This window comes from Scyliorhinus canicula, chromosome 5 (assembly GCF_902713615.1).
Source record: "Scyliorhinus canicula chromosome 5, sScyCan1.1, whole genome shotgun sequence".
NCBI lineage: Eukaryota > Metazoa > Chordata > Chondrichthyes > Carcharhiniformes > Scyliorhinidae > Scyliorhinus > Scyliorhinus canicula.
The window spans coordinates 80,355,503-80,373,826 of NC_052150.1; the positions used below are offsets into that span (position 1 = coordinate 80,355,503).

At 44.3% G+C, this 18,324-nt stretch overlaps 1 protein-coding gene across 1 annotated transcript; it reads right to left on the reverse strand.

Moving 5' to 3' along the window:
* Positions 1-322: 322 nt before the first annotated feature.
* On the reverse strand, positions 323-4,867 carry tril (TLR4 interactor with leucine-rich repeats). Its single transcript, XM_038797277.1, has 2 exons — positions 4,587-4,867; positions 323-4,321 (listed from the first exon to the last, which is right to left on the reverse strand). The coding sequence occupies exon 2, from the start codon at positions 4,180-4,182 to the stop codon at positions 1,873-1,875; it is 2,310 nt and encodes a 769-aa protein (XP_038653205.1). The 5' UTR covers positions 4,183-4,321; positions 4,587-4,867; the 3' UTR covers positions 323-1,872.
* Between the last annotated feature and the right edge of the window lie 13,457 nt (positions 4,868-18,324).

The following is an 18,324-nucleotide window of genomic DNA, read 5'->3' on the forward strand; positions in this document are numbered from 1 at the left end:
AGTAACAAAAGAACCAGGAATGGGCTGAGGAGACTTTCTTTCCACGCAGCAAGTTATTACTCAAAATGCATGGTCTAAAAGGGTGGAGGAAGCAAATTCATAGTAGCTCCCAACTAATTGTATAACTCTTTCAAAGAACTAGCACAAGCATAATGGACTAAATGGCTGTGTGATTCTTTCTGCTGCTAAAATGCAACTATTCAAGCTACGCCTTGTCTCTCTAAGTAAGAAAATAAAGTTAATTTGCTATAACTAAATAGAATCTGAGGTCAATCAGTTGAGTTGTGAAGGAAATTTACAGATCTGAAGATGATTGCAAATGTTTAGTTCCACATCAGAGGAAAGCAGCACAAAACTATTTATTTTCTTTTTGTCATTCTTACAATATTTTGAAATATGACAGATCGTTGGAAAAGAATCATGTAGATTGATACATAGATACATACACATTCTGTGGGAATTTGGCAGTACAGTGTATATGCCTTTAAAGTACATCACAATTACTAATTTATGTGTAAAAATACTATTCATTCAATTTCCATGGAATAAAAACCTCTAATTGGGCAGAAAATGACAGATAAGGCAAGTTCATTGGCTTGTCTTTGAAGCGAGATAAATCATTGAAGAGATTGTGTATTTTGTAACGTAAAATTATTTTATCACTTGGTTATAGCCAATCCTGAAAACAAATTATTGCAGGAACGTATGCATTGTAAAAATGGCCATCCATTACTTTTCTTAACACAGGAGATGACTACCCTCTAAAATTCTTATCTAAAATGATCAATTTTGCAAGTTGTTTTGAAGTACCCTTTATAGTACTACACAGTACACCGTCCAGTCCGGAAATGTATTATTCAGAAGCACCAGTTGTCCAGAAATTGTTTGAGCAGACCCAAGCATTCTCTTAAGGTCATTGGCATCATTTAGTACAATATTCTGGGAGCAGAAAGATACAGCATTTGGATCAGTTAAACAATTTTTATTACTGATATATAATGGTTTTTCACCGTTTTGATATTTCAGACAAATATTTATCTCTGTGATGTTTACCGGTTCACACACTTGTGGATTCTAACATCATTCTATAATCCAGAAAATTCTGAAATCCAGAAAAGACTTGTTCCAGGACAGGAGAGGTGTCAGTGTAATATAAAAAATGATAATTAACTGTGAAGATAGCAATGAATAAAAAAGTTAGGCAGACTTAGTTTCAGTTTGATGGATTGGCTTTGGTACAGAAAAAACTAAAGTGTGGTCATCATCTTACTTCAAAAGTGTCAGACTTCCCTCGGTACCCAGCTCTTGCCTGGAAGTCAGAGGATTTGTGGATTTAAGTCCCAATTCAGAGATTCAGGGCCATAGATTTTGGATGACACACCAGTGCAGCAGTGAGGGAGCCAAGCATTGTCTGAGATGCTGCTTTTCAGATCAGTACTTTAACTCAGGCCGCGATTAACTTCTCAGGAGGATGGAAAAGATCCCATGACACCTTTCTGGGTTCATAATTGTCCCACAACCACCATCATAGAAACAGATTTTCGGTTATTTATTTCATCCTGGTGCTGCAGTATCCCCTACATTATAACCGTGATGACACTTCAAACGTTTTTCATTGGCTGCCAAGTGCCTTGGGGGAGCCTGAAGACGCATTATCAATGTGAATCCTTTCCTTATCAAGCCCAAACTAACAGACTTGGTTGATACTGTTATTGCTATTAGACCAGCGGCACTCCAGCAAAAGTCTGGGTTGTTGCATGGTTTAGAATATTTCTCAGCCAATCGGGATGATGCTGCTATCAGACCAATAGGACATCAGGTTTTTGTTTTGGTTTTACCATCCACTTGCAATAACATTCTTGGCTGGGAGCACTAATCAGCATATCGTTGGCCAATGTCTTCCCTCCTCAAATTGATGTCCATGAGGCGATCTGACTGGAAGTCCATTAGGTCAGCCTCATTGAGCTGATACATGACTGAGCGTGACCTGCCTGACTGGAAACCTCCGCAGTCTCCCGCCGAAATCCCTGAGCCCATGGAGCGCAGCGGACGCCGAGTGGAGTACATCCGGCGCACACTGACTGGGTTTCTCTTCCTTCGTAGTTTCCTCAGTACTCTGGACATCCAGATTGTGAGACCAAGGAAGACCAGGAAAGCGTTGGCAGCGGATAAAATCAAAATGAAATGCTGCACACCAAGAGCCCCTTTCTTTAGCGGCAAGGTGAGGACCCCCAGGCAGTGGTCGCGGGAAGCCACTTGGCACACGTGGTCAGAGATGACACTCTCCAGACACACGATGTAAGGCGTCTCCTGCTGCAGCTCCCTCAGAGTGACCCATTCCAATCTATCCTTGACATATATGAAGCGAGGAAAGGTAACTGATTGGCCAAACCTGTCAAAAAGCACACGGAAGTGCACAGCATTTCTGAAGCCAGGGTGAGCTACCTTCCACCTGACGGTGGCCGTGGACGAGGTGACCTCATCCACTGTTAAGTTGGTAATGTAGAACTTATTAAACTCACAGGGATCTGTTATCAGGGGTTTCTGAGCCAACTTGTCCTTCGATTTTAGGAGATAATAACGCTCTGATTTGGATGTGACCAGGAGAGTAGAGTGAGGAGTGAAGGCTTCCAAGGCCTCCCGTGCCACTGTCTGTGATGGTGGGCCTTCTTCAACACTCCCCAGGCTCGAACTGGCTGCCACTTCTTTGGTCGGTTTAGGTTGTAGAACCGTGTGTTTATTCCTAGGCCGGAGGCTGGGAACCATTGTCGGCAAAGAAGGTGCCTTCTGCCGACGGTCGACTCCTTGTTGGTGCATGTTTTTTTCAGTCTGCATTTTGTCTGGGTCCAGGGAACGCTCTTGGTCTGACTGAACATCGACTTGGCCCACGGCCAGCGCCATGTCATCTGGAGCACCTTGAGAAAAGTTTGACAAGGACTGTGCCTTATGAGTGTAGCAGAGGTCAGCTCTGCCTGCAGCTTGCATCTCAGAGTCAGTCAAATAATCAAGATACCTTCCATTCAAAACAGGGGGGTTATTACACCGAACGAAAATAGTGAGCAGCCTTCCCTGGTCATGTGCCAAGCTCATCCACCGTTTTAAACCTTTGAGCCGGCAGTTGCACGTCCAGTTATTATCACTCAGATCGAGGCTATATAGGGAGCTGCTAAACGCAAAGGTTTCTCCAGGTAAATGTGTGAGGCGATTGCTTTTCAGTTTGAGCACCTTGAGAGCTGTCAACTGTTTAAACGCCTGTGGATGGACACTGCTGATGTGGTTATGGCTGACATCTAACTGCTCCAACCTCCCTAAAGGGTCCAGCAGTTTGTTTGGAATTTCCCTCAGTAAGTTGCCATTGAGGAGCAGCTCCTTCAGCCCACTCAGACCTCCAAAGGCTTCAGTGGCAATGTAGGACACTTTATTCTTACTGAGGGACAGTCTGGAGAGTTTCTGTAGCATTTGGAAAACTCGGTTTCCGAGATATTTGACATTATTTTCGTCAAGGATCAAAGTGGTCAGTGATCTGAGGTGGACGAACACGGCGCTGCTGTGTATGGAAGTCTGGTTGTTCCTGGCGAGGTTTAAATAGGTAAGCTTCCTTAAATTTAGAAAAGTATTCCCACTAATGGTATGGATCTTGTTCGACTCTAACCGCAGGTAAAGGAGGTTTCCCAAATGTTTAAAAGCTGCATCCTGTAAGATTTCCAAAGAGTTGCCGTCAAGTCTCAGCTTAATTAAATTATGTAGATGTGAAAAGACATTTTGATTCACCTTCCTCAGACTATTGTTATTCATGTTTAAAAGCCTCAGTCTCCGGAGATCATTAAAAACATTGGCAGGCAGGCTCGAGATTATGTTGTTACCCAAGTACAGCTCCTCCAGTCTCGAAAGTTGTTCAAAAGTTTTCGGGTGAATATGCTGAATCTTATTGTACTGTAAATCCAATCGAAGCAACCTGGTGAAATGAGCGAAGTCGCGCTCCGAGATATTGCTGATAAAGTTGCCCCCTAGGCTGTAAGTCAGGACGTCCGCAGCATTTTGCTGGGCTTCCGGAACAGTGCGGAGACCTCGATTTGTACAGAGGAGATTGTGATGCTGGCAGTCACATTGCTCGGGACAAAAAGATTCAGCAGAACAGATCAAACAAAGAAACATCAGCCAGACCATCCATAAACTTTCCATCCCCAATGGTCAGCTGCCTTGGCTTTTATTATCCCTTGCATTCCCTCTTCCTTGCAGGGGTTTTGCCTGATCTAAGCCTTCCGATTGAGACGAGAGATCGAGCGATGGCAACACAAGCAGATGGTTTCGTCCATCTATCCTTTGCAAAAAGATGAAAGCACTCAGTTAACTTCTTTCGCAGACTGCATTTGGAAATACAATTAAATCCCCTCCGGTTTTGAAGAGAAATCTTGGCGGCCAACATCAACAGAGATTGACCACCCCCCCCCCCCCCCCCACTCCCAACCGTCTCTTCAGAATTATACTCTAAACAGTGCCCCTAATTGTTGAGTCTCGCAGTCCTGCAAGTACCAAGACACAAACAAGAAACTTTGGACAGTGGCAGATTTAGAAAATGCACTAACAGATGCCAAGAAAACAGCCGGAAATTTGTACTTCCCTGCATTTCCCTCAAGAGGCTTCAGCCAAAACGCAGATGTGTTTATGCAAAGGCCGAGAAAGGAGTGGGAGGGGTATATTATCGAGATACATTGTCCAGGACACTTTCACTGCCAGGGGCTTCAAGAAATCTGCAAACGCAGAACAGCGTGCTTCAGAGTAAATCACTGAAGGGTCGTATTACATTTTTCTCTCTGCGAAAGTTTAGCTCTAATGTTTGGAAGTAGTGCAAGCTATTACTTCCTCTGCTCTATTGCAATTTTGGATCGAACCCCATCCCTAAATCTAATTCCGCAGTCTGGATGATTCTCTGAAGTTTTTTTTCAGCTACCGCCCCTCCAATCCATTGTTATTACTCTTTGTTTAGAAAGTAATAAAATTCTCTAATAAACGATCTGTAAATATAATAATAATAATCTTTATTGTCACAAGTAAACTTGCATTTAGATACTGTTACATCCAGATTAATACAAATTGGAAACAAATAATTCTACTTTAAAATGTTAATGTCAGATTGAATACGTGCAAAGCAGTGACAAAAACTATGGCCGTAAAATGGTGACTGATGGTTAAATCATTAAGCTATAAATTAAGATATAGACTTAGGGGAATCTTCCAGACATTAATATTGTTTTGCCAAAGAGCAGACTGAGCTACTATCCTGAAGTGAGGAATTTCTGGCTACCGTGTTTTGATAATTCCAGTAGAAATTCAAACCAAATGTCATTGATTCATTTGTCGGCCGAATTCACAGAAAACTCAAAGAAGGTTTTCATTACATTCAATAGTGCTCAGTTATTAAGATGTTTGTCCACAAAACTTTGATAGTGAAAGCATCTGTTTCTGTGCTCGGTTTCATTGTTGATGAATCAGGCAAGTTAATCACATTTCATTCAATGTTGTACTGCTGTCCTGGTGTGAATGGTTTGGCCCAGGCACTGACTTCATTCGGACCACGATATCTGAGACATTCCAAATGTGAATTGAAGCATTTAATAAACCCTAAATAGAAATGGTAGATTCCAATCCAACCTTTTTAATATGGGCCGTTCATGGAGTGAGAGTTTATTTTGTTGCTCTTTGACTGATTACAGATTGCATATTGGAATTTCATAAACAGATTTGGTCAGAATTTAGCGCTCCTCTATCCAAAATAGTGGGGTTTATTAGTTTCTTTAATTTGAACTTTGAACCATTTTGGGGGGAATTTTTAAAGTGGGATTTTATCCTAAGAGCTGCATGAACTTTGTGATGTCAACGTACGTAACTGGATAAAGCCAGCCAAGTGCATTCAATACAGGAACTTTGTGAAGTGCAACGAGGTGAATTTAAAATCTTGCCAAGAACTCAAAGACTGAAGACAGTTAACAGCAGAAGATATGCATTGCCTACTGCACACTAAAGACACGGTTTGCCGTGCCTGCCTTTGTCTATTGTCTATTAGTCTGTTACTAAGGGTTAACAGCTGCAAACAGCAGATTGGGCGGAGCTACAAAGACAAGCATCTCAGACAGTATTTGCGCTTTGCAAGTCAATTTAAAGGCAAAGTCCACGGAGAATCTAAAGTTATATAGTTCCCAACTATAATGACGTAGAGAAGGCCGACGGTAAACGTAATATAGATTTATTTACAAGGGCTTACATAACGCATCATTTCACTCCCAGTGCCATCCTAGCTGTGAGGACTTATCTCACCAGGCCCTGATCTGGGCCTGTTTTTAATCTTTGCTCATACCGAGCCCCAGGTGGTAGGAGATTAATGATGGATTCTCCGTGAGGGCTATGACACCAAACGATGTTTAAAATGTGATTAAGTTGATGTGGACAGCATATCTATGAAGTGTTCCAGCTTAGATTGTTAGGAAGTATTTGGATCAATTTTCTGACATGAGTGATCTTGGTGGTCTAAATGGCATCTGTGACTTGTGCACACATTCTTGGTGCGATTTGCACAGGACATGGTGTCAGTACGAGTGTTCTTGGTGCTTAGTGCACAGTGAAGGCTGGAGAGTAGGCAACTGTGGGACTCTTATTTGAGGTCAGAGCTGCCGTTTTTGTACTCAACAAATTAGCTAATAATGCTATATCTTGTGAGAGGCAGTGGCATAATGGTATTGTCACTGGACTAGTAATCTGGAGACGCGTGTTCAAACCCCACCATTGCAGATGGTGAATTTTGAATTCAATATAAAAATCTGGTGAGTCTTTGGAACTTCCTTCCTGAAAAGGTGGTGGAAGGTCTCTTGAGTTTTTTAAGGTAGTGGTGGATAGATTCTTGGCACGAAAGGGGGTGAAAGGTTATGGGGGGTAGGTGGAATGCCGATGCCTCCACTGTGCACTAAGCATGAAGAACACTGTTACTGACACCATGTCCTATGGGCAGCACGGTAGCATTGTGGATAGCACAATTGCTTCACAGCTCCAGGGTTCCAGGTTCGATTCCGGCTTGGGTCACTGCTGTGTGGAGTCTACACATCCTCCCTGTGTGTGCTCCGGTTTCCTCCCATAGTCCAACGATGTGCAGGTTAGATGGATTGGCCATGCTAAATTGCCCTTAATGTCCAAAATTGCCCTTAGTGTTGGGTGGGGTTACTGGGTTATAGGATGGAGGTGTTGACCTTGAGTAGGGTGCTCTTTCCAAGAGCCGGTGCAGACTCGATGGGCCGAATGGCCTCCTTCTGCACTGCAAATTCTATGATCTATGCAAATCACACCAGGAATGTGTGCACAAGTCACAGATGCCATTTAGACCACCACGGTCACTCATGTTACTACCATATCAGTCACGATCTTATTAAATGGTGGAGCAAGCTCAAAGTGCTGAATAGCCTATTCCTACTCCTTGTTCCTATATCCAAAACCAGATATAGCTGAGTATGTGTTCAGCAGCATGAAAGACTACCCCCAATGCTATTAAAAGGAATTGTCAAATAACTTCAATTTAGTTTCTGATTAATTTCCACTGAGTTGCTGATTCATTTCTACTGGCTGTTTCTATAATTGTACAAACGTTTGTTGCTTTCTCAAATTCTTTAATGTTGCTAATGTCTATGGGCAATGAGTTATTTTGCAGTATCCTGCAGGTTGCCACCCATTATTATATACTGGAGATCACTGAGACTCTCTATTCAAAAATGGGTGACTGCATTTCATTCCGTCTTGCCTGACAGCAGCAGGTGAAGCAAACTCAGCTTCCCCATGGTGCAGGGTTACCATTGCTTGAACACAAGCATTTCTTTGCCAGTGCCATATGTCAATTCTGAAATGTACAGGGCAGCACGGTGGCACAGTGGGTTAGACCTGCAGCCTCACAGCGCCGAGGTCCCAGATTCGATCCGGGTTCTGGGCCACTGTCCGTGTGGAGTTTGCACAATCTCCCCGTGTTTGCGTGGGTTTCGTCCCCACAGCCCAAAGATGTGTAGGCTAGGTGGATTGGCCATGCTAAATTGCCCCTTAATTGGAAAAAATGAATTGGGTACTCTAAATTTAAAAAAAAAGAAATTCTGAAATGGACAGCAATGTTTCAATTATAAGAACAGCATTCTTCAATAGTGTGTAATGAGTGTGGGGTCATTATTGAACCAACTTTAAGATGTCTGCCTCCAGAGACAGAGTGCCTTGTGGCAGATCACATGATTATGGCAAGCCAGTTAGTCAGTGCAGGATTACATTTTCAAAACCCAAACATCCCCCTTTTCATATAAAAAATGATAAACGTCCCCTTTTCCCCAGAAAACAAAAGACAATTTGCATGCACAATGTTGGATGACTGCGAGTTGCCCAAGTTATGCACCAACTCGCAAACCCCCAAACCACTTAAGACCCTTCCCGTCCTATGACCTAAACATCGAGTCTAAACTCGACGGTGCAAAAAGATGGTTACCACAGATAAGTGTCAATAACGGCATGGAGTTAAGGTGAAAATGTTGTCTAAATTGCTTTCATATCCTCATAGTAGACACCAGCATCGGCTTCGAAGAAAACCTCACAAAGGAGAATGGAAGCAAGGCAGTTATCAAGGTACCCAAGCTAGAGCCCTTACAAGAGCTCACCTCCATCTGTCCCCATAAGGTAATCGGATCGCTAACCCACCCCAACCTTCTCAATGTTGGCCGCCCAATAAATGATTAACAAATATTGGAACACTAAACCCTCCTCCCCTCTTCCCCCCAACTGTCTATCTTTCTGGAGAAATTTCCTAAGGATCCTTGGTGTCTTGTCCACCCAAAGGAAAACACCAACTTGTTAACCCTTACAAAAAAGAACTTGGGGAGATATGAAAATTAAATAAAAACCTTGGGAGGATATTTATTTGAATAATCTGGACCCTGCTGCCAAGGGCAGGGGGATATTCCACTTTTGCAAGTCAGATTTAACCCCACTCACCAGACTAGCACAGTTCAATTCATACAGTGAGGCACAATCATGCGCCATCTGGATTCCCAGATAACGAAAGCTAGATCTGGCAAGACAAATGTAACACCCCCAGATTGGCTCCCGTTCCTGGGGGATTGACCGGAAAGTATTCACTCTTATTCAGATTCAACTTAGACCCAGAAAAAGAGCCATAGCTCCTAGGTAGCTTCAATATCTCATCCACAATGGAGACTGGATACATAATATAAAGGAGCAGGCCATCTGCATACAAAGATACCCTATCTTCCCTCCCTCTCTGTCTTATTCCCTTCCACTTATAGGAAGATCTCAATGCTATGGCCAATGGTTCAGTCGCAAAGGCAAACAAAAGCGTAGACAATGGACATCCCTATCTCGTACCTCTGTTGAACAAAATATACCCCGAGCTCAAGGCATTAGTGCGGACCCTAGCCATGGGGGTCTTAATCACTAATCAAACCCACAAAATGAACTTTTGCCCAAAACCAAATCTCCCAAGAATCTCAAAGGTATCCCACTCCACCCTATCAAACACTTTCTCGGTGATCCATGGATACAATCACCTCTGACTTGCACACAGGAGAGGGGGAAAGAACAATACTCAACAACCGTCGTATCCTTTGGAGAGGGTACAGAAGAGATTTGCCAGGATGTTGCCTGGTATGGAGGGCATTAGCTATGAAGAGGGGTTGGATAAACCTGGTTTGTTCTCACTGGAACGACAGAGATTGAGGGACGACTTGATAGAAGTCTACAAAATTATGAGGGACATGGACAGAATGGATAGTCAGAAGCTTTTTCCCAGGGTAGAAGAGTCAATTACATGGGGACATAGGTTTATGGGGAAAAGTTTAGAGATGTGCGAGGGAAATTCTTTACACAAACGGTAGTGGGTGCCTGGAACTCACTGCTGGAGGAGGTGGTGGAAGCAGGTACAATAGTGACGTTTCAGGGGCGTCTTGACAAATACATGAATAGGATGGCAATAGAGGGACATGGACTCCGGAAGTGTAGAAAGTTTTAGATTAGACGGGCAGCAAGGTTGGCGCAGACCTGGAGGGCCGAAGGACCTGTTCTTGTGCTGTACTTTTATTTGTTCTTTGTTCTTTCATTGTATATACCTATTTCATTGACAACTATTTATTCTACTAGTCAGTTTCTACACATGCATTGCACATGCAGTGTTTAAATTGTGCAGACCTCTTAATGGTACACGTCCATATTGACATTGGCTGTTCTTCTGGGTGACGTTCTTTGTCCGGAGAGTTTTGTGCCTGTGGCCCTTGGTGACTGTTGTTCCATCAAAACTGTTGGGGACTCATAGAGCTCTGGCATTGATGGCTAGTTCTGTACTCAGTACAGCTGCTGGGATGTCTTCTGTTTGGCCGGCCAATTGCTGTGGAGCAACAGCCTAGCTAATTGAGCACATATTGGTTGTGCCTGTATATCTGGTAGATTTCTTTCAACTCCCGCTGTGAGTTTCCAATTTTGAATTGTGGGTCATTCTTTCCTTCTGGTACTTTTGTGTTGTCCCCAAAATTTGTTTGGCCAGATCTCACACAGCTTGGTTCATTGAAGACTTCAATTTATTGAGCATTTTCAAGGCTATATACTCAACTGGAATCTTGCCCTTCAACTCTCTCAGTTCAACTCTGATGGGGATATTTTCCTGTAGAACATTTACCCATAGCTCATGTATTTCATCGAACTCATGTGGTCAGTAACCATCTTGTGGTTACTTGAATGATGTCTCCCTCTCTCTGGGGCCTCCATCCTCTTTCTCTGGGGTCTCTTTCTGCTGTTTCTTCAAAGTTTTCTGTTGCCCTTTCTCTGTTGGCATGTTCAGGGTTACCAGCCCAAGCTTTAGACTTGCTTCAGCTGAGATGAGTTGCCATTGCATCCCATCTATGATCTGGAACTCAAGAACATCCTTTGTGCCATTGCATTGGACTGTCAGACTAATTTGTCCTCTCGGTATAGTCTCAATCTTAACTTTGAGGGCTTCATTTTCAGATCACCATGTTGAGCCACTTCACACACATCTGTGAAGTTCATTCAGTTGTATGACACACCAGTTCCTACCTGACACTTCTTGTTGGCTTGCTACTCTCCCTCCAAGGTTATCATGGTAACAATCACAAACCATTTGTTTCCTACAAAATTGACTGAACCAGCCTGTTGTATTGTGTATAGTTATCTCTCAGACTTGACTACTAAATTCTCTCCGGTCGCCATCTGTAAGGGCTTATTTTTTTTTCCAGGATAAGCAATTGTATGTGAAATTATTTTTCTTCTTGCAGTTAAAACACTGCATTCCCCATGCTGGACAGTCCTTTTCCTGTGCATGCTGCCCTCTGCAGTATTGACATCCTGCTCTTTGTCTGTGATTGCTCTGCTCTTTTGGTTTAGAGTGTCACTCAACATAATGTATCTCCTGATATGGTGTGCCATACATATGCCCTAGTTGATGTTTCACGACACCCGCATTTTGACACATGTCGATTGCTTTCTTTAATGTCAGATTCTAATTTTTCAGCGCTTTCTCTCACTTGAGGTACCGAGGACAAATTTACCTTTAATCTGATCACTTTTATCTGCCCAAATTCCCATGATTCTGCTAGCTGCATTACTGCCATGACATTCTGTTCAATTGTCTTGTTTTAACTCTGAACTCTAGTGTTGAATGCATAACATTCATATGTAACATTCACTTGGGGTTCAATGTGTTCATTCAAGGCTTCTCTTGTCTTTTTTCTTTGCTCGTTAGATTTAGAGTATGCATGTTGTAGCAGTCCTTACCTGGGAGTGTTAGGAGTGTAGCTGCTCTTATTGGTTCAGGCTTATTAATTAAGCATGCTCCAGCTGATAGTTTTGCCATTGTAAAATGGCAAAACTGCCAGGTTTGCCATGCATCACCATCTAATGTTACTGGTGATGGTATTGGAAAATTTGTTGCAGCCATTTTTTAATCACTCAGTGTTTACTTGCAGCCTTTATCCTTTTTAGCAGCTTGTTTGCAGATTTGAACATTTTGTGTGCCCTTCTGAGCTGTGTCTCACTTGCAGCCTTTTTCTGATTTCTTTGTCTTTTTTGGCATTTTTTGAGGACAACAGTCTTCATATAGTATGCATTCAGTGAGAGATCTTTATTGAACCGACCTTAAGATGTCTGCCTCCAGAGTCAGAGTGCCTCATGGCAGAATGACATGACTATGGCAAGCCAGTTAGTACGGGGTTGCATTACTGAAACCCAAACAGGCAAATGAAAGGATCTGTTCCTCAACATCCTGTCCACATGTGATCATACACAGTGTCTCATGTTCATCAATACCTGGTATCCTGGCAGCAATCATGATGTCTTAATTCTGCAATGGCCCACTGTGCCATCGACATTTGAGCCACCACAGCAAACCAAATGGTGGTGACTAGGCAAACAAGGGTTATTGTTGACAACAATAGGGCAGCACGGTAACATTGAGGATAGCACAATCGCTTCACAACTCCAGGGTCCCAGGTTCGATTCCGGCTTGGGTCACTGTCTGTGCGGAGTCTGCACATCCTCCCCGTGTGTGCGTGGGTTTCCTCCGGGTACTCCGGTTTCCTCCCGCAGTCCAAAGATGTGCAGGTTAGGTGGATTGGCCATGCTAAATTGCCCTTAGTGTCCAAAATTGCCCTTCGTGTTGGGTGGAGCTACTGGGTTATGGGGTTATGGGGATAGGGTGGAGGTGTTAACCTTGGGTAGGATGCTCTTTCCAAGAGCCGGTGCAGACTCGATGGGCCAAATGGCCTCCTTCCGCACTGTAAATTCTATGTATATTCTATGTAACATGGCTGATGACTTTGGTACACAAACTATACACAGGTGAGCAGCATACATAAAATGAAATACATGCTGCCACACAACATTTTATATGATAGACATTTGGCATGCTGAAAAAATGCTTCTGCAGCTTAAAAGCTCCCTGGAGCTGTACAGTTCTTGGCAGAGCAAGTGTCAAGATTTCTGGTCGTCTGCACAACCTCACAATCATGAGGCCACAGGCAGCTATTTGGCAAGCAGCTGAGGAGAAGGAGCAGGAAGGAGTTAACAAATGAAAAGGAAAGGGATGGGGCAACCTGGCCAGTCTGACAATGGACAATCCATCTGACTGAGGTACCAGTTAATAAAACCCTAATTTCCCATACACCAACAGTCCCACACTTTACCTCTAATGTTCTTTCATAGAATTTACAGTGCAGAAGGAGGCCATTCGGCCCATCGAGTCTGCACCGGCTCTTGGAAAGAGCAAACTACCCAAGTCCACACCTCCACCCTATCCCCATAACCCAGTACCCCACCCAACAATAAGGGCAATTTAGCGTGGCCAATCCACCTAACCTGCACATCTTTGGACTGTGGGAGGAAATCGGAGCACCCGGAGGAAACCTAGGCACACATGGGGAGAATGTGCAGACTCCTCACAGACAGTGACCCAAGCCGGGAATCGATCCTGGGACCCTGGAGCTCTGAAGCAATTGTGCTAACCGCAATGCTACCGTGCTGCCCAATTCTTGGTAAGAAACATTCTAAAGCAAAATTGAAAGTTGTGTTGGAACATGGATGCCTTCATTTTCTTTTGCACTCCATTGGTACATGCTCCTTTAGACAATTATGGTGGCCACAAAAGGACATGATGCACGATCAATTGCACGAAAGACTCAGATTGGTACAACTGTGGCTTTATTACAGTCAGATGTGTGGCCTCCTGCTGCAGCTGGCGCAATGGCTGATCAGGAGGAGGTCACGCATATTTATACGGCTCCTTGTGGGCGGAGCTTGCTGGTAACGCACCCCATGAACGTGTTTTTACCTTCCCTAGGAAGCCCACATCCGGGGTGTCGCTCCCGACTTGGCTCGCAGCTCCAGGACCGGTCCTTCTACGTAGGCATGTCTGACTCCACAAGGCGGACCCCTTGGTGGACAGGGTACACTTGCTCCACGCCAACCCCCAGTATGCCTATGTGGAGTTCCCCGACGGCCGCCAGGATACAGTCTCACTCAGGGACCTGGCTCCCTCAGGTTCCACTCCCACACACTTCCCCACCTACGCACCATCCTCCTCTCCCCCAGCATTAGCTCCACCAGGTCCATCCCTCCTTCCCCTGCCCACGCTAGAGGACGAGGAAGATTTTGGCACGCTCCCGGAGTCATCCAACTACTGACCAGCACCTGATCAGGAGGAGGTCACGCATATTTATACGGCTCCTTGTGGGCGGAGCTAGCCGGCAGGGGCTACCAGCGAACCTGTAGTGCAGGACCTACCTTACATCCGCTAATACAGGTGCACACAGTGGATCACCACAGGACAATACTCACAATCACATTATATTACTTTACCTTCCCTGTTACTGACCATCACAGGATTGTCTTGGCCACAATGCAAAATAAAAGCCACCACAAAGCAAGCATTCCATACCAAATTTACAAATCAGAATATATTGTATTCCACGCAAATATCAGTTGATTCCACTTGCACATTCCCTTAGTGCCTGTTTTTCATGTGCATTTATCTGTTGTGCCTGTGCAGCTCTTCCCCGCATTGGCTGCAGCATAATTGGTGGAAAGCTGCTGCCTTTCACAAGGGGGAAGTGGGGTGGGGAGGAACTGCAGATAGCTTTGCAGGATGCCCTTGTGTCGCTCTGGGCATTGAGGACCCAGTTTCAAACTGACCAGCATGGGTGGCAATAGTCTGGGCTGCCTAGCTGACAGGCAATAGCAGGAACACTGTTGAAATGGCATAAAGGTTTTAATCCTGAGACAGGACAGTGTTTCATGTGCTACAGTCACTGTCACTCCTCCAGGGGCATGCCCCAACAATGATGTTGCAGGTGGGATCATTGGGCTGCTGTGATAATCTGTGAGCCCCTTTGAAGACTGATATTCACAGCCATGATGGCAGCACTCTAAATTTACATGGCAGTAGGCTGACCTTCAATGACAGGATTGACAGCAATCTGAGTTCCAATGCAGCACACAGGCATCAAGTCGTGTTTGCTTGCTCTACGTCGGAAGTCAAGCCATCAGCCATTATGTAAAGCATCATGGGCAGGTCCACAATTGTGCTAATGCTATTGTCCATGTCCACCACTTCATGTTGCAAAGGATGAACTTCAAGCTCTTTGCAGAGTTACATGCCAAATTTGTGCCTGACTCCTCTAATGCTCCTATTGCATGCTGACTTTATGACAGGCCTGCCAAAGCACCAAACATTTCATTGTGCATACCTGCCAGTCTGCTTCTGTAGCCTATCCCATTGAAGTGCACATCTGCGTTCAATGTAGCAGAACCAGTGTGTAACCTTACCCTCTGGGGAACTGACATGTACACTCTCCTCATTCCCTGCCATGGCTGCAAGCTATTCATGCCTGTTAAATAATCACATGCAGATTCCCTCGCCACATTCAAATCCCATCTATAAGCTATCTTCTACAATACACTCTGTGAAAGTGCCTGATGACTGCAAGTGTGAGATCAAGTGACAGTGTTTCTTCATCATTACTGTTCCTTCTTGCTCTTTCACCACTGTGGGGTGGCAGTCCCAGGTTGTTGGAAAGGATAAAGGCACAAGGTTAGGGTTGTTTTGAGGTACGGGCAGTGAAACTAAAAGGTGCATGCCACCTCTCGTTTGTAAATCAGAAGAGATTGCAGGATGAGTGTAAGTAGGATGTAAGACGGATTAGGTATGACTTTACCATCATCTTCTATGGTTTCAGCCTTGCTACTGACCATGGCCTCAGCATTAGCCGCTCCAATGGAGGAGAGCTTTGTAAGGAAATGCAGACGCACCTACCGCTCACCACTTTGGACCTGGTGCCTCAAATTGTGCACCACCTTGTTCTGCAATAAAGAGAGAAGTGCGTTGGTGAGTGGTGCAAAATATTTGGTTGATGTGGCTGTCATGGTTGAATAGTTGGTAATGTGTTCAAACTGTGAGTTGTGTGTGAGGCTTGCAACAGTACTAAGAGTTAAGAAGATGAGGTGAAGTTAGAGTCATAATTGATAGAAATTGTTGGTAGCTGAGTGATGGGGTTTGGTGCATTGAGCAGTTGCTGAGGCTACTGATGCAGTTGAAGATACATTCACTGACCTTGACCACTTTGTGTTGGATCATTGGACTCCTTTGGCACTGTATCCAGTCTCTTGGGGCTTGACTCCTGGCATTGAAAGCCATAACTATCTGGACCCACTTCTTTCTGAAAGTTTAACTGAAAAGCTTTCTGGCTCCCTACGGATAGAGAATATCTCTCCTCTTCTGCATCTGCGTCTGAGAACCTTGGAGCCCACTTCTTCCATGTTGTGTCATTCCTCATTGTTTCGAAGGCAGATTGCCTTCCTGAACTAATCCCTAGCCTTGCTCCCGCCCTAATGCACTTCACCTTTAAGAGATGCAGGCTACTTTTAACTGGTGCTTGCCTCTCATAATTTTAGGCTTTATGCTGCCTGCCACTTAACAGCATGGTTAGCATTGGCCACACCCTGGAATCATGTTAAATAGCAGATAGTACCAAGTTCTTGGGTTGCATATATCAGATGCAAATGTGCCCATTTTGAGGGGAGAAGGACCCCTCCCCTCCCTTTGTCTCCAAAATCTTTAGAACTGTTGTTGCTATTAAAGTGGGGTCTGGTTTAGCTCAGTTGTCTGGACAGCTGGTTTGAGATGCAAAGCCAATATAGCGGGTTCAATTCCCACGCCGGCTGAGGTTATTCATGAAGGCCCCGCCTTTTCAACCTTGCCCCTCGCCTTAGGTGTGGTGATTCTCAGGTTAAATAACCACCAGTCAGCTCTTCTCCTCAAAGGGGAAAGAGTCATTTGAGACTATGGTATTTTCACTTTACTTTTGCAATTAAAGTGCAATTAAAGGATCCCTTTGGCAACTTGACCACAAAAATATAGTTGAATGTGTTGTAAATGTTCAGTCGTCTTTACTTATAAAAATATCGAAATAACAGTACAGCATGGATTCAGAACTAGAAGCAACTATACACAACTATACACAGGCCCCTCATAGTAATACTAAAACCCCGGAAGCCTGTGCTACCATGACGCCATTCACGCATGCCCATAGTTGCTAAAGTCATCTGTATATATGTTCAAAATGGGAAGATGCTTACTATAACACTCCACAACACTTCTCCCTCCTTAAATTTCCATCTTCCTTAAGGAAAGAGACATAATGACCCTCATGTCTCAACTGTAGGCTGGAGGAGGTAGATGTTCTGAGGAAGGATTAGCAATTTTGAAAAACCTTAGGGTCAACAAGTCCCCTGGGCCAGATGGGATATATACAAGGATTCTTTGGGAGGCAAGGGATGAGATTGCAGAGCCTTTGGCTTTGATGTTTGGGTCCTCACTGTCCACGGGGAAAGTGCCAGAGGACTGGAGAGTGGTGAATGTTGTTCCTCTGTTCAAGAAAGGGAATAGGAATGACCCTGGTAATTATAGGCCGGTTAGTCTTACTTCGGTGGTTGGTAAGTTAATGGAAAAGGTCCTGAAGGATAGGATTTATGACCATTTGGAAAGATGCAGCTTAATCCGGGATAGTCAACACGGATTCGTAAAGGATAAGTGTTGCCTCACAAATTTGATTGAATTCTTTGAGGAGGTAACTAAGTGTGTAGATGAAGGTAGAGCAGTTGATGTCATATACATGGATTTTAGTAAGGTATTTGATAAGGCTCCCCATGGTCGGCTTATGAAGAAAGTAAGGAGGTGTGGGATAGAGGGAAATTTGGCCCATTGGATAAGAAACTGGCTATCACATAGAAGACAGAGGATGGTGGTGGATGTAAAATTTTCAGACTGGAGACCAGTTGCCAGCGGTGTACAACAGGGATCAGTGCTGGGTCCTCTGCTATTTGTGACTTTTACCAATGACTTGGAAGAGGGAGCTGAAGGGTAGATCAGTAAACTTGCTGATGACACCAAGATTGGTGGAGTAGTGGATGAGGCGGAGGGCTGCAAAGAGACATTGATAGGATGCAGAGCTGGGCCGAAAAATGGCAGATGGAGTTTAACCCTGATAAGTGCGAGGTGATTCATTTTGGTAGAAAAAATTTGAATGCGGATTACAGGATCAACGGCAGGGTTCTGAGGAATGTGGAGAAACAGATAGATCTTAGGGTTCATGTCCACAGATCTCTGAAGGTTGCCACTCAAGTGGATAGAGCCGTGAAGAAGGCCTATAGTGTGTTAGCGTTTATTAACAGGGGGCTTGAGTTTAAGAGCCGCGGGGTTATGTTGCAACTATACATGACCCTGGTGAGACCACA

Excerpts from the sequence above, each read along its gene's own strand:
- tril (XM_038797277.1), bottom strand. The coding sequence starts at position 4,182 with ATGGAAAGTTTATGGATGGTCTGGCTGATGTTTCTTTGTTTGATCTGT.